The 14,434-nt window shown below is 46.3% G+C and overlaps 2 protein-coding genes across 2 annotated transcripts; one reads left to right on the forward strand and one right to left on the reverse strand.

Annotated features, from left to right (window-relative positions):
- Positions 1 to 314: 314 nt before the first annotated feature.
- LOC11176121 (tudor domain-containing protein 1) lies at positions 315 to 3,037 on the forward strand. Its single transcript, XM_061651359.1, has 2 exons — positions 315 to 465; positions 1,904 to 3,037. Exon 2 carries the CDS (start codon positions 1,954 to 1,956, stop codon positions 2,665 to 2,667), a length of 714 nt encoding a protein of 237 aa, XP_061507343.1. The 5' UTR covers positions 315 to 465; positions 1,904 to 1,953; the 3' UTR covers positions 2,668 to 3,037.
- A 307-nt stretch (positions 3,038 to 3,344) lies between these two features.
- On the reverse strand, positions 3,345 to 13,960 carry LOC5666788 (nose resistant to fluoxetine protein 6). Its single transcript, XM_061652962.1, has 10 exons — positions 13,239 to 13,960; positions 6,931 to 7,077; positions 6,595 to 6,848; positions 6,211 to 6,499; positions 5,907 to 6,091; positions 5,280 to 5,803; positions 5,050 to 5,176; positions 3,994 to 4,183; positions 3,721 to 3,869; positions 3,345 to 3,650 (listed from the first exon to the last, which is right to left on the reverse strand). The coding sequence occupies exons 1-10, from the start codon at positions 13,642 to 13,644 to the stop codon at positions 3,351 to 3,353; spliced, it is 2,571 nt and encodes an 856-aa protein (XP_061508946.1). The 5' UTR covers positions 13,645 to 13,960; the 3' UTR covers positions 3,345 to 3,350.
- Positions 13,961 to 14,434: the final 474 nt, after the last annotated feature.

Genomic DNA, 14,434 nt, shown 5'->3' on the forward strand with positions numbered 1-14,434 from the left:
AAGGTGGCCTGGCGGCATTCGGCAACGCATGCTATTGTTCGTATTATATTCGCAGTAACTTTCGTGGTGAACGTGTCGCAAATTGAAGCGGTAAGTATTGCAGGATTAATAATTGTTGAATTTGTATTTAGTTATAGTGATATACAGTGCCTCAATCGGAAAACTGAACAAAATTGAGTTCAATAAAGTTTTGTTCCGGTTTTACGATTGAGGCGCTGCATGGAATTCTGATCCAAATTCTCAGTATTTCATTACAAAGAATGAAATATTTTTACTGACAATTTGATCGCTGGACTGTAGGCGTCCCTTTTATTGTATTCTATAGAAATTATTCGTCCCCATAAATCAATCTATTGTTTGGTCCATACGCTGAAGCTGTATTTTCTTTATTTTCAGAAATTAACCCCACAGGGTTAATGGGGGAAGCATATTGAAAAACGGAGACAACGCGGTACAATATTCCAGGTAAGGATACATCATGGCGATTGACTAATCCGCAAGAATCGTGGAAGCTCTTTTTTGTTCTGAGAGTAAAAAGATTTTTTTTTAATGAAAATTAGAAAAAACTGAATGAAATGAATGAAAAACTAGAATGATATTATTCACAGAAAATTAATTGATTAATTAATTAATTATCCGCCGCAACATCGTATTTTTTTTTAATCTGCTCCAATTATAGTTGGAACGCTAAGTTTTTCTAGTTTGAAAAATTTAATAAGGTTTACAAATATACCAATATGTTCTTTTATAAGAATGGATCCTTCAGTGTTGGATAAGTATCCATCGAAACTAGATAAAGCCTCCTTATCGTTGTGATTCATACAATCTAAACCCAGCTCTTTTGCTATATCCAAACTCAAGGCGTTGAAACAGACTCCCGAATCAATCAAAAAATCTAACATTTTCTTATTTACATTTTGCGACAAAATTGTATCCATTAGCCTACCATCCCTAGTGCATTCAATATTAAGCGATTCACATCAATCTATGGAAGTACTTTGTAGTATTTGCTTCGTTTCCTTCAACGTTCCTGTTTGTAAACCAAAAGAAAACAAGTTATTTGTGTTAAGGGAACACTAGTTTCAGTGTTATAATCAACTAGTGTTCCTTGCATTAGTTTTTTGTGTGCATTTTTTGATACGCTTGCTTTTGATAAACAGATTGAGGAAGTACCGTACTTATTTATAATTATTTCTACGTGTGGCGTATTATTCTTTACATGTTTTTGACAATGTCATACAAAGTAGCGGTCGTGTTATATTTCTCTACTTTCTGTGCATTTTGTTATTCCCACACTTTTTACAGTAAATAATTACAAAAATCCCTAAATGTAATTACACGTATCAAATAATTAAGTAAATATACAAGCGTTCATCAAGAATGCTGCTTGGGTTTTGAGAACAGGCGTAACACGTAACGCTAACGTAACATCAAGGGCTGATCTCCACTTTTATGTTTTCCACTAGTACCACTAGTATGTTTTCTTGTGTTGATGACGTTATGCATGCTTTTTTCTGTATCTTGAAACTACTGTAGTCGATAACGTACATCACCGCTTGTGATCTTGGATGTCCTATCCATTGCGGGGCTTGTTCTGTTTTGTTTTCATATTTCCAGCATTGTTGAACTCACCTAGATAGATAGGTGCATGCGAAAGGCGGCAAAGTTTGTAATTATCGCCATATAATGATTCTCAAATGATTGTTGGATGAATAATATTTTTCTGGATTCCGCAAGATGGCAGTTTAATTTTTACAGTTTAATTTTATTCTAATTTTAAAACAAAAATCCTATCCCCCCCCCCCCATCAAATTTCCATCGTGAGAAGGAAATTCCCCCTCACGATTGAAAGCCGCTAGCCTAAATTCATACACTGAGGCTGTAATCTTGTGTATATTTACAGATTTTTACCAACGTAAAATTCGTACAGGATCCTGCATTGGGTGTTTCGTGATGATGATGCAGAACGAGTCCACTGCGGCCATGACCTCGGATGCGGGAGGCTTGGCGATCAAGGGAAAGATAGCAGCGCATTACCCCTACCAAATGAGGATTGAACCGCGGGCAGAAGGGTTCCTTGCTGATATTGTGTTCTGTTGTATATGTCAGCCGGCCCTCTACATCCGTCCCTTTGTGACGGAATTTTCGCAGCAGGTGGATTGGTTGCACCAGAATGTGCAGGCCGTGGCAGCGTCCCAGATGCAGGCAGCAGGCGAGCAGGAGCAGGCGGTTATGTTCGTGGCGGGTGCACCATGCCTTGCTCGGTACAGTGAGGATGGGTCATACTACCGGGCAATCATAGAGAAGGTGGACGATGTGCAAGATGCCGTCCATGTCCTGTTCGTGGATTATCTCACTAGGGAAATTTTGCCGAAGAGGGATATCTGCGAGTGCCCGCTAGAATTGCGTTTGATACCGCTGAGTTTTGCATGTGTGCGGCTGGCGGGCGTTCAGCCAAACGCCACACGACCCATTGCAGAGGTTTACGGACGGCTGCAGGAGCTTCTTGAAGCAGCATCATTTTACGTGCGATTCATCCAGCGCCCTGACGTGGAGGAGAGTACGAGTTTGCCAGAGGTAGAGCTCTTCACGGCGAAGGACTGCCAAACGCTCGCTTATCAGACTTTAATAGATGAACAATATTTGGTTGCTGATACCAACCAGTAAATCATTTGCGACACCCATGGACAACCAAGTCCATGGCTCTTCGCTAACTTTTATTACTTTTTTTATGATTTGATCACTACAAATTTCGATCGTTCATGCTACACAGTTACGCAGCTGTTGGCAGTTCGATTAGTAATTCATCACTCATATCTAATGTTTTTTTTCAAGCTAGACCGTTCCTTCGCTTTGAATTCAATCTGATGGCAGTTAGGTTTTTCATTCTTTACTTACACATTATTCGGTTTACTTTCTCAGTTTTTGCATTTATAACATTTAACTACCCAGATGATATAGAAGTAAAAGAATTAGATTTTTTTGTATTTGAACTATGAGCAATTATAATAAAACCCAAGCAAAAAAACATAAACAACACCAGTGGTTTATCTCTCAGTTTATTTAAGAGCTCAGCTGTTTAAGAGAGGTGTAGCAAGGGTAGCATTTTTGTGTGAGTGTGTTGTACCTGTATTGATATCGTCCGTTTGGTTACAAGGGTCATCTTAAAATAATTAACTTATGTTAAATATGTTTCTATTTTTTAGCATGCAATAATCCCAATTTCAACGTTTTGTATTTACCACTGTGTCCATCGCAACGTATGTTTAAGGTCCAGCGGCGAGGCTCCCAAGCTACTGTGTCATCACAAGAAAAAGAAGTGAAACGATGGAACACAAACGAAATACTGCCTAACAATTTAATTTACTCTTGTCACACTCAAAATACCCATTAGATCGACTATTTTCATTCTCGTCCATCATGCCGGGACAAACTCCTCCAGCACTACTACCCGGTGCTGCGTCAAGTTTTGCAGGATGCGCTGCCAATGGTTCAGTGGCGCTTGTGCTGCCATCGCCGCCGCCTGCCGCCTGCTTCGCGTGTCGGTTGTTACTGAACAGTAGCTTCTTCACGTTGATGAACGGTGTCTCGAACAGGACCGTCAGCAGGAAGGATGAGAGAAACACGACCAGGTACTCGTTAGTGTTGAACTGCAATCGATAATGGCCGTCTGATTAGATCATCTGCAGCACCCGCGCGTGTGTCGTTGCTTCTACTTACGATAACGGCTGGCCAGAACTCGAAATACTGTGGCGACCGCGTTCTGCCAACGTTGTAGAAGAAGATGGGAAACTGCGTCAGGTAGATAGCGTACGATATTCTGGTGGTGATGCGGAACCCACGCCACGAGAAAAAGTCTATCACCCAGTCTGCGCTCGGGTTTGGCGGGTTGGTAGCGGAAAGCAAAAAATAATAATAATAATAATTGATACATATATCCTCTTATTCATGATTTAAACAAAACCAAAGGCACACATCTCGGCGGCCACATACTTCGATAGCCCAGGTGGGCGGTGAAGACGGTCCAGGCAAAAAAGAGACACCACGCTATCGGCGAGAACGCTGCGTAGCTCGCGGCGTGCAGCGGATTGTACACGTAGTGCATCGAGCCCATCGGGGCCGGTCCGAAGAACGCCACGGCAATGGACAGTGTGCTGATGTACCATCCGATTTTCATTTGTTTCTGTTAAGGAGGAGAGGAGCACATAGAAACAACAACAACAAAACATTTGATTTTATGAAAATAGTGACTGCATTGATAATCGATTGCACTAGTGATGCGTGATGGGAGGCAACAATCTGGGGTCGGCTCTGATCCTACTCCGATAATTTCGGAACCGATTCCGGAAGGTAGGTCCACCCAGAATTATCCGGAGTCGTTCGCAATCTCGACCGGAATTGCGACTGGAATTGCCCCGAGTCGTCTGGGGTCGTCCGAAGTTGTCCGGAGTCGTCCTGAATCGTCCGGAGTAGTTCGCAGTAATTCGGAGCCGTTAAGAGCCGTTCGGAGCCACCCGGAGAGCCAGTTTGGCAAAATCCGAACCACTAGTTCCGCCTGGAATTGGAGTCGTCTGGAATTTCCCGGAGTTGTCTGGAGTCGTCTGAAGTCGTCCGAAGTTGTTCGGAGTCGTCCGGAGTCGTCCGGAGTCGTTAAGAGCCCTTCGGAGTCACCCGGAGTTTCGGAGTTACCCGGAAAGCCGGTTTGGCAAAATCCGAACCATCTGTTCCGCCCGGAATTTCCCCAAGTCGTCTGGAGTCGTCTGGGGTCGTCTGGAATCGTCCGAAGTTCTCCAGAGTTGTCTGGAGGCGTCTGGAGTCGTCCTAAGTCGTTCGGAGTCGTCCAGAGTCGTCTGGAGTCGTACAGAGTTGCCCGGAGTTGCCCGGAGTCGGACTCTTGAAGATTCCAGATGACTCCGAACGACTCCAATTCTGGGCGGAACTAGTGGTTCGGAGTTTGCCCGAGTCGGAATCGGACAAACAATAGCCGGAATCGGATCGGAGTCGTGGGTGCGCTTCAAAGAGCACATCCCTTGATTGCACGGCGCTTACCTCGGTGAGTTGCATCGTTTTGTACTTGGAGCAAACGTAGCCTAGCATAACGCCCATGAGGTAGACGGTGACACGGTAGTACGGCAGTATGTACATGTAGTCGGCAGTTTCAAACAGTTGCTTCACGCTGCAACGAAACAAAAAGAAGAAGAAAAAATAACGCAAAAACAGATCAGCTATCATCATAGGCTTCAGCGAGAATCGCCAACAACCGACACCAAAACACCTACGACGTGCCGAAGTAGACGTAGTTGGCCAACCGCATACTGTAGGTGACGTAGAACCGGTGGACGGTGGTCAGTAGGGCGATCGCGGCCAGCCCCATCAGGCCGCGGCGGGGCCACTTCCACACGCAGTAAATGAACAGGGGCGCCACGAAGAACAGCTCCGTATCGATGCCGACGTGGTGCGTGTGCGTGAGGCACATGTTCTTGAAGCCGAAGTAGTTGTGTATGAACAGCATGTTGCGCCACCAGTACTGCTTGCAGATGTCGCCGTGGTTCGTCACCACCAGATTCCACAGCGGGCCGGTGCCGAGAAACGGCAGCACAAAGGTGCAGATCAGAATGAGCGCACCGAGCGGTGGGGCAATCCGCAGCAACCGGCCAATGTACTCCTGGTGCAGCCGAACCCGCTGGCCCTTCTGCAGCCGCTCGATGAAGGAGAACGTGGTCAGGAAGCCGCTGAACATGATGAACGGATCGGTGAAGATGGCTGCCGCCCGGCCGATCACGGTCCACGGTTGGCCAAGCACCTGAACCAGCAGAGGGCACACAAACACACAATATATTGATTAGAAGAAGAAGAAGAAAAAACAACATCTTGCCCTCTTTAGCGATGCTTTACGACTGTTGTACCTCGCTCATTTCCGTCCGATTGATGTACGGGTTGAAGAACAGGGCCATGGATTTGTGCGCAATCAGTAGCAGCATCGCATTCAGGAAGCGTATACCGTGCAGGCAAGCGATATCGTTCCGCTCCTCCTTGAAGCTCAGTATCGAACGGGTGTTTTTGATGAGCGAAAACACCGTGAACCATTCCGCTGCAAAACGTTTTCGCAAAGAGCGGGTCTAGTTTTAGCAAAGGGTGTGGTTTAAGATGAGAAGAACCCCCCCCCCCCCCCACAATCAACAGCAGCAGCATCCCGTTCACGCTTGATACCTTTGGTCTGGAACTTCAGGTCGTACAGGGTGGAGGACAGCACCAGCAGCGCGTAGAGCGCAAACGCGCACCACACCAGCAGCGTCCGATCGGTGAAGTACTCGTGCCAGATGTAGTGCTTGGTCTGGCACAGTGCCGGATGCACCTTTACCTCCGTCTGCAGGCCCGTGTCCGCTATGTAGTGGTGCAGGAAGGCGCCGAGCGACTGTTGAACGTCAGCCGCGGTACAGCCGGCCGGTACGCACAGCGCCCAGTGGACGGTGGAAAACCGAGGCACGCGGTGACCGGGCTGTGTGTGTGTGTGTGTGTGTATAGACGAATTAGAAACGTGCTTCCCCGGTCAGTCAATCACTTTGTCAGGCACCCTCTGCCCACGCTACTTACATCATCCAAGTTGCTCTTCAGCATGCCGTGCGCCTGGACCAGCTCGAACAGGTGCTTCAGGACGCGCGTGTTGGGCTTGATCGTCGGCTGCACCTCGGCCATGCAGTACCGCCCCCGGAGCGGTGCTGCCTGGGCGGACGAATCGCCCATGCTGCCGAGGGTTTGCTGAATGCTAAGGCACTGGTCGAAATCGCCGTACTGGTTGATGTTCCCGTTCAGTATGCCGTGTCCCACCTTTGCACTAGCATCGTGCACTGGAATATGGCAGCGAGCGAAGAAAGCGTAGGTAAGTATTGGGGCGCGGTGTCCTGGCATTTGCAACACGGTTTTACTTACTTCTGAGGGCCCACAGCTCGGATGCAGCATACGCGCGGAAGAACAGGGCCGACTGTCGTTTGCATTCGGCCGAGACGCGATCGCTGTAGGCAGGATCGAATGGCACATTGATGCTGAACACTTTCTTGTTCAGCGAGGTAATGTATCCTGCGAGCGGTTGAAATATTGTGGAGGAAAAATTGAGGTTCCTTTTAATTTTTTTTAACGATTATAATTCAAGGATGTGCATATTTCTATTGTACCATTTCGTTTAAAAAAAATATCGAGAAATAATATTGTTGGGTCAACAGTTCAGTTTCACCTTCAACCACTACAACACCACACGGTACGTTTGATCGGTGAAAATTGTTAAGGATTTATGATTGGACGCTTAATGATATGCAATCCACAACTTTTGATGATGATAAGTTCCACCTCTTACCCCAACACTGGTTTGTTAAGGACGGAATATACCTGTAATAGGTATATTGAAATATATTATACGAGCAAGTGATGGAAAACTTATCAGGACACAACTGCGACATACATATGACCTGTTCCACTGCTATCAACGTTTGGCTCCAGGGCAGTACCTTCCAAAGCAGGTAATCCTAATGTATCTGGAATTGGCCACTTACAATCATCAATTATTGAATCCTGCTGTGATCTCACAGACCGTGTTCAGACAGTAAATTTTCCCCCAAAAGAAGCCGAATGTTCCCATGTACGCGCGCGTGTCTCAAGCCTATATTGTCTCTTATGTTTTTTTTTCTAAATTCAATTCGAATAGATATAGAAAAATCTTATCATTATCATCAATATTGTGACGACAACTGCAGTTACATATTACATAGTGACATAGGACATCTATACATAATTCACGTTACACAATTTACTGAACATAGATGACGCACTTACGTTTGAAATCAGCTAAGCTTCTCGCATTCTTAACATCTCCGGGTAATCTGTTGTACCATATTACCCCTTTGAAGAACAAAGAGTTTCTGGCATTTTAAGAATGGAAAACGAGAACCCTCGGCTCACTAGCACTGCGTGTACAGTGCCGATGGACGTCGTACCACCAAATTATGATCTCCCCCAGATACCCAGGCAACAGGCCTTTCTAGAGAATATCTAGCATTACAGTGGTTGGCGTACGTCGACCGCACCCCACAACTAACCTGATAATGCGGTTTTGCAACCTTTGAAGCCTTTTATCTTAACCCTCATTGCCAAGAAACAGAATGGAGAGCAGTAATCAAAGTTTGGCGAGATTAATTATTTGTAGACGTGAACTTTTCCAAAAAAAAAGTCGAGATGATTCAGTCAATGTGAGCGCGGAAATTCAACATGTCGCCTAACATAACTCTCCGGTATTTAGCCTGTTTAACGCTTTCGATTCGTTCCGAATTTATCACAATAAATGGAGGTTCGTCTTTTCAACTAATCGAAAGACTAATCTAACTCTAATTGATAACGAAGTTCTTCATCATGAATGTATGATTATTTACAGAACAGAAAACGTGGAATTAAAAACAAACCAAGCAAAACCGACCCTGAGCGGTTACGGGTACACTCCTGAGGCAGTTCAAGACTGCAAAGCGGTTACAGCGCCGGATAAGTAAGTAGGTACGCAAATCAGCTCATTACTCATACTTACAGTGATGCTCGCCTTAACTCTAAAAATGTATAGTTCTTATTCATTACTCCAAATATGTGCTAAATCTAAAGGGTTCCTGAACAGTTCTTTAGATCTCATGTCAAAATATCATCTTCACATTCCGATGGAATACACTTCGTTTATGCTTGTGCAAAAAATCATAAAATTATCGAAAAACACTCTTAGAATATCTATCTGAGCTTTTAAATCGACTTTTGGAACTAGTACTCTAAACATAGGTTATTTACAGGGTTTTCATAGCTCTGGGACACTTTTGTGACTCTTTCTTACAGGAAATGAACTTAATGTGTTACGAATTGGACCTGTAGAAATCCCACAGGAATTTCTAAGGGTCCTGTCCAATGCGGTGCCATAGAGTCCAATTCCCAACGCTTGAAGTTCATTTCCCGTAAGAGTTATTAAAGTGTCCCACAGCTATGTGAACCCCTGAAAACCCCAATAATAGGCACAAGAATTACCAATGTGGCTTTTTTACAACTCTCTTGACTAATAACTATAACTTTTCAATTTCATCCCTGCATCAGCCAATATTTGCTAGCTATGAGGCCATTTTGTTAAGGGAAAGATACTACCCGACTATCCCGAAACAGTTTCATTGACCCGCGCCTAAGCGGATCAAAATTATCATCGTGTGAAATGTTTGTGTGTGATGTCTACGTATTAGGTTGCTTCGAGAATCGATTCCAGCTAGTGGTTCTCTATAAATACTTGTGCTCTGATACGATTTAAATTCATAGTAAAAAAAATCAAAATTCCGTTAAAAACCAATTTTACCTTACAAAAATAAAATAAAAAGTTGGGGAATTAAAAACACATTAATTTCAATTTTAATTGTTTTTTTTGTCTCCAATAAAAAAAATCCCTAACGTTTTAGCTGTCTTGGAGACGTTTTATTGAATTCCTTTCCCTGATTTAGTATGGCGAATTGACGCCTACTGCAGTTTCGACGTTCGGTGTCTATAATGTTTCCCTAAAACATATAACACAACTTTAACAACGCAATCGAGCTAAATTTTTCAACTCCTTTCGCACAAGGTTTGAGAACGAAAATAAGTTTTTTCGTCATCAAAACGCAGAAAAGCGTTCGAAGGTCGATAGATCAGTGCGCAAAACTTCTACGCAAAATAGAATCTGTTCCATCCACGCACAATTCTAATGCCGAATGCTCTTACAGCTTAAACGGAATGTAAACGATGCGCAGTATGAAGCGCTGCTACACGGCGACGGCAGTGGCGGCAGCGGCAGATTTGGCCATCGTGCGCGCGCACACAAACGGTTGTGCACATTCGATCGGTCCATCGCGCGGATTGCTGGCGCGCGGGCACAGCGCGACGGCAATCGTAACACGCGCATGGCATGCATTTTAATATCTTTATTGTCCTCGTGATCGTTTCGCTATCGCGACTATCGGATCAGAATGCGTGTGTGTGTGTGTGTGCATTTATGCCCACACGTTTCGGGCATACCATTGCACGGGAAATAAAGCGCTGGGTAACAGTGATAAAAAAGTAAAGAAAATGAAACAACAATAGCTGGAAGAGCTACCGATATCCAAAACCCATACACACATACACTCGAAGACATACAAATACTCACACACACACAATTATGTAAAACTCCGTACCCTCGGTAGTGTAATAGTCGCGATATAGTAGCAAGTACGCCTGCAGTTTTGTGCGTTACATCATCCGCCAAAAGTCGAACCGAATCCAAGGGTCGGCGCAGCTTGCACAAACAACCACCCACCCCCACCGGCCTCTTCCGGTCTTCCGTCCGGGCGCGCTGCCAATCATTATGCTCCCGCCGGTACAGTGGGTGCAATTTTCGGCTTTAATATGTCCAGCGGCCATGGCAGCGATGGGTTACGGGTCTGCGTGTGAGGTACGGAGCGTCCATTAACTTTCTAGATTGCTAGTTAAATACATACCCTCTCCCCCTGGGTGCGCGTCGGGTAGGGGCAATGTCACGAACTTCGCAGCCCCAATGGGTTGAACTATGAGCGCCGCATTAGATACCGATCCGGAGACCGGAATCTCATCTCAGCTTCATTAAACGATGCATGTGTTCCGTACGGGTTGGCTTTTTTTTTCTTGCCGCTACCCCGCTACTTTAATTCGCTTTGCCCTCCAACCCGCGCCAGGGTCGAGATATCGGTCGAGATGTACGCACATGTACGCAACCCACCGGCCAAGTGTGGCCCCGTTCCAGGTGTTAGCGCATTTAATCGCAGTAGCCCGGCGGCGGCAGCAGCTCGTTTACAGTGTCATGGTCTCGTTGGATGGCGTTAATAAGCCACTGTGCTGTACGAAATGTACAGTACGCGCGTACTTGATCTTTAGCGCCCGCACACCTTTAGACGGAGACGACCCCGCTGCGCGCTGCCCGTACCGAAGGTCAGTGCTGAAGGGTGCTGAAATTAGAAGCGTGGGAAGATTGGTACCAAGGCGGGGGACGGTCATGGGATGAGCGCTCGGGCCGGTGATGGCAGATTGGAAGGAAGTTGGCGAAAGCAAAGCCAACGGCGCGTGGTGCGCTTTCTTCAGTATCGCGCATTGCACCTTGCGTCTGGACCCGTTTAGACGATCAGAATGGAGGAATGTTCATGGCAAAACACACATTGGCAGCGTTTGTAGGTCATCTACAAACGGGTACTGCGCTCAAGACCACCGAGCACAGTGGTGTTGACTGTTTCGCTCTCGGAGGATGTGTTTTGGAAGAAAACCCCTGTGAAATTCTAACGCAAGTCACTGGAATTTTGGTGTTGTTGTGAGTCACTGGAAAACTTCAAACCAACAGACGGACCATCAAAGCCTGAGCCAACAAAGCTGTTAGAAATGGGGGTTATTTTGAATGGGGACGGTGTGAGCCGTTGCTTCTCCAATGCGGAACTCAGCTGCTGACTTGCGGATTTTGGAAGGTTTGCGAACGCGTCTATTCTCTGAATTGCTCCGAGCTGTCAGAACTTGGAGCATGATGAGCAACATCGACATGCCTGCTTAGCTTTTCATCATTTTGAGAATACCTTCTTGACTTCTTGTTTGAAATAAACTGTTTATGACAGGAATTGGACAATACGGCACCTTTTTTGGGCAAATCGAATAGGAATTTCCATTGTGACTGTCCTAACAGGGTACTAATTCCAATCACATAAAGTTCATTTCCTCAGCAGAAAGAGTCCCAAACTTATGAGAACCCCTGAAAATCTCTGCAAGTACTTGGAGCATGATGAGCAACAGCGAATGCCTGTTTAGTTTCTCATCATTTTTGGGTTCTCTTAATTTTGGAACACCTTCTTGTCTTTTCTCAGTTGAAATGAATTTTTTATGATAGGAATTGCACTCTACGGTACTCTTTTTGTGAAAATGCAACAGGAATTTCGAAAAGAATACTAATTCCCATCTCATAAAGCTCATTTCCCCTGCAGAAAGTGTCCCAAAATAATGAGAACTGCTGAAAATCTCTGCATGTAGACCGTAAAACAATATATGCAATAAGATCAATCCCAACATTGATCTTCTATATGGTCCGAAGGATTCCAGAGATATGAACCAAACAGTTCACGGTTAACGGAAAGTATTTTAAATCCTGTAATATCTGCCTTAATGTTTTATACAGGGGTTTGGACCTCGTGGATAAATGACAAAATAAAGCCCAAGGAGCAAGGCAACAACAACAAATCTCGACTGCTTCTTGCTACAATTTCTATCCCCGGATCTCGGATTTGCTCGATCATTGCTGCGTCTGCTTTTAAAACCGGCCAAGTTTGTCGTGCACTGGCAAAGGCCGAGTTACAACAAAAAAACGCATATGCGTGCCAGAAAAGCGGGGACACATCGAGTGTGAACGGTGGTGCACTTGAGCGTACCTCGAGCCGCTCGGTCGGTCGGGGTGGGGTGCAGCATAGCTAAAGAGGTTAGCACATTTGCGCGCATGACGCACCGACTTCACTTTCAAAACTCAATCAAACGTTTTTTTTTTCGCCCCAGAGGAAGAAGGAAGGAAGGGCGGAGAAAAACGCAACGCACAGTGCGCTATCATAATTCCAACCCCAACAGAGGGCCCAACAGAGAGCACTGCGGGACTGGGGGCGAGCCGCGCCGGGTGGAGCAATTCAACTCGGTGCAGTTTTTATGTCACTGTAGGGCGGGCGCGCCATTGCTTTCCCTCCACCCCTAGCAGGGGCTGGAAGGAAAGCGAAACCCCCGTGTGGATGTTTGTTTCTTCTGCTTATTCTTCTGCTCGGAGCATTGGGGTTTTGTTATCATAACCGTTAAAAAGCGTGCTATTGTTTTAGTGCTGGCAAAAAAAAAACAGCAATCGGCAGCATAACACCGCGGGCAAAAATGAAACCAAACGCGGGGTACCGTTTGTTTCTAGGCTCCAGTTCCAGGTACCGCACAACACACGGTTTGCTTCCGGGAATGATGGCTCGCGAGTTTCCGGGCTGACCACGGGCAAAGTTTGAACGACGTTGATGGGGGGAGCCCTGGGACTGTTCCGGTTACGATTGATTGATGAGCGTAATGAAAGTGAAAGTATTCTCTCTAGCACGTGTGCACCACTCCGTCCTGGTGTACTTGGGTGAGTCCTGGATGTTCTGGGATCATCACACGCACACACACACACACATACACACTTGATTGCTCACCTGTTTCGGTAGCGCTCAGCTCATCGCTGCCCGTTGGCGCAGTGTCCAGGCTGTCGCCGTCTGCCCCGAGCTCGAGCAAATAGTCCGCCATGTCCGTCAGGTTCGAGGGCGGCGGGAGCGCCGAAATCGTTTCGTTTGCCTGCACAATTAGACTGTCCCAGTCGACCGGTAGGCGATCGTCGATCTTGGTCGGTTCTGCTGCCGGCTCCCGCAGCAGACAGCTACCGTCCGTCCAGGGCGGGTAGATGCTGTCGAGCAGGGCGGACATCTTCAGCCGCTGGCTGACACTGGCCACACATTGTGCGTCGGTAGACGCAGCGCCCAGTAGTAGTAGCAGTAGTAGCAGCTGTTGTATCACGCCGACCACGGTGCTCGCTCCCCGCGAGGATCTACCCGAACAGGACATGCTCCTCGGAACAACTTAAACTGTCACACATACAACTCTCTCTCACACACACACACACGCGCGCGCGCACACATGCACCTCTCACAAAGACACAACAGAACGCACACACCGTCCCTTTTGATGCTGCTAGTGAATTGTTCCACGAATATCGATTACACCTCTACCCAGGATCGTTGTTGCCTGCCGGTGTCTATAGCATGCCAGGACCTCGCTCTGCTAGCCAACTAGAATGCCAACTAGCCCCAAAAGCGCCGCCCGGTTGTGCGAACGTTACTGGAGGAAGGTTAGTTTGCGACTGGCACCTCGCACATGGACACCATGTGACTACATAGTACTCTAGTGCACATGCTTCGTTTTTTTTTGTTTTTGTTTCTGCACTACACTCGAACCAGGCGTTAGCGTTACCTTGCGGCTGCCCCCTTCTCCCCCGAACCCGAAGCTCCGCCACCACATGGCGAATCATATTCGGCTTCTCGTCTTTTTCACTCGCTCTTCTCTCGCTCTCTATTTCTTTCGTTTGATATTGGTGAAGGCTGTGTGAGCAGGTACGGAAAGTAGCGATTGTAATTGCTTGTTGGAAGTTTCATTAGAAACAGGGTACACGTCCGACGTTACCTACACACCGGTAGGAGAAAAGAAGCTCCCGTGAGTTACCTAGTATTAGGCAGATGAGATCATTGCTAAAATGACTGAAATGCTAGAACAAATTGACATCTGCGCTTTGCAAATGTAAGCTTCTAATTAGAGTTTCTTCAAAGTCTGGGTGCGTTTTAAAAACCTCCACACCCTT

This window comes from Anopheles gambiae, chromosome X (genome assembly GCF_943734735.2).
Source record: "Anopheles gambiae chromosome X, idAnoGambNW_F1_1, whole genome shotgun sequence".
NCBI classification, from domain to species: Eukaryota; Metazoa; Arthropoda; class Insecta; order Diptera; family Culicidae; genus Anopheles; species Anopheles gambiae.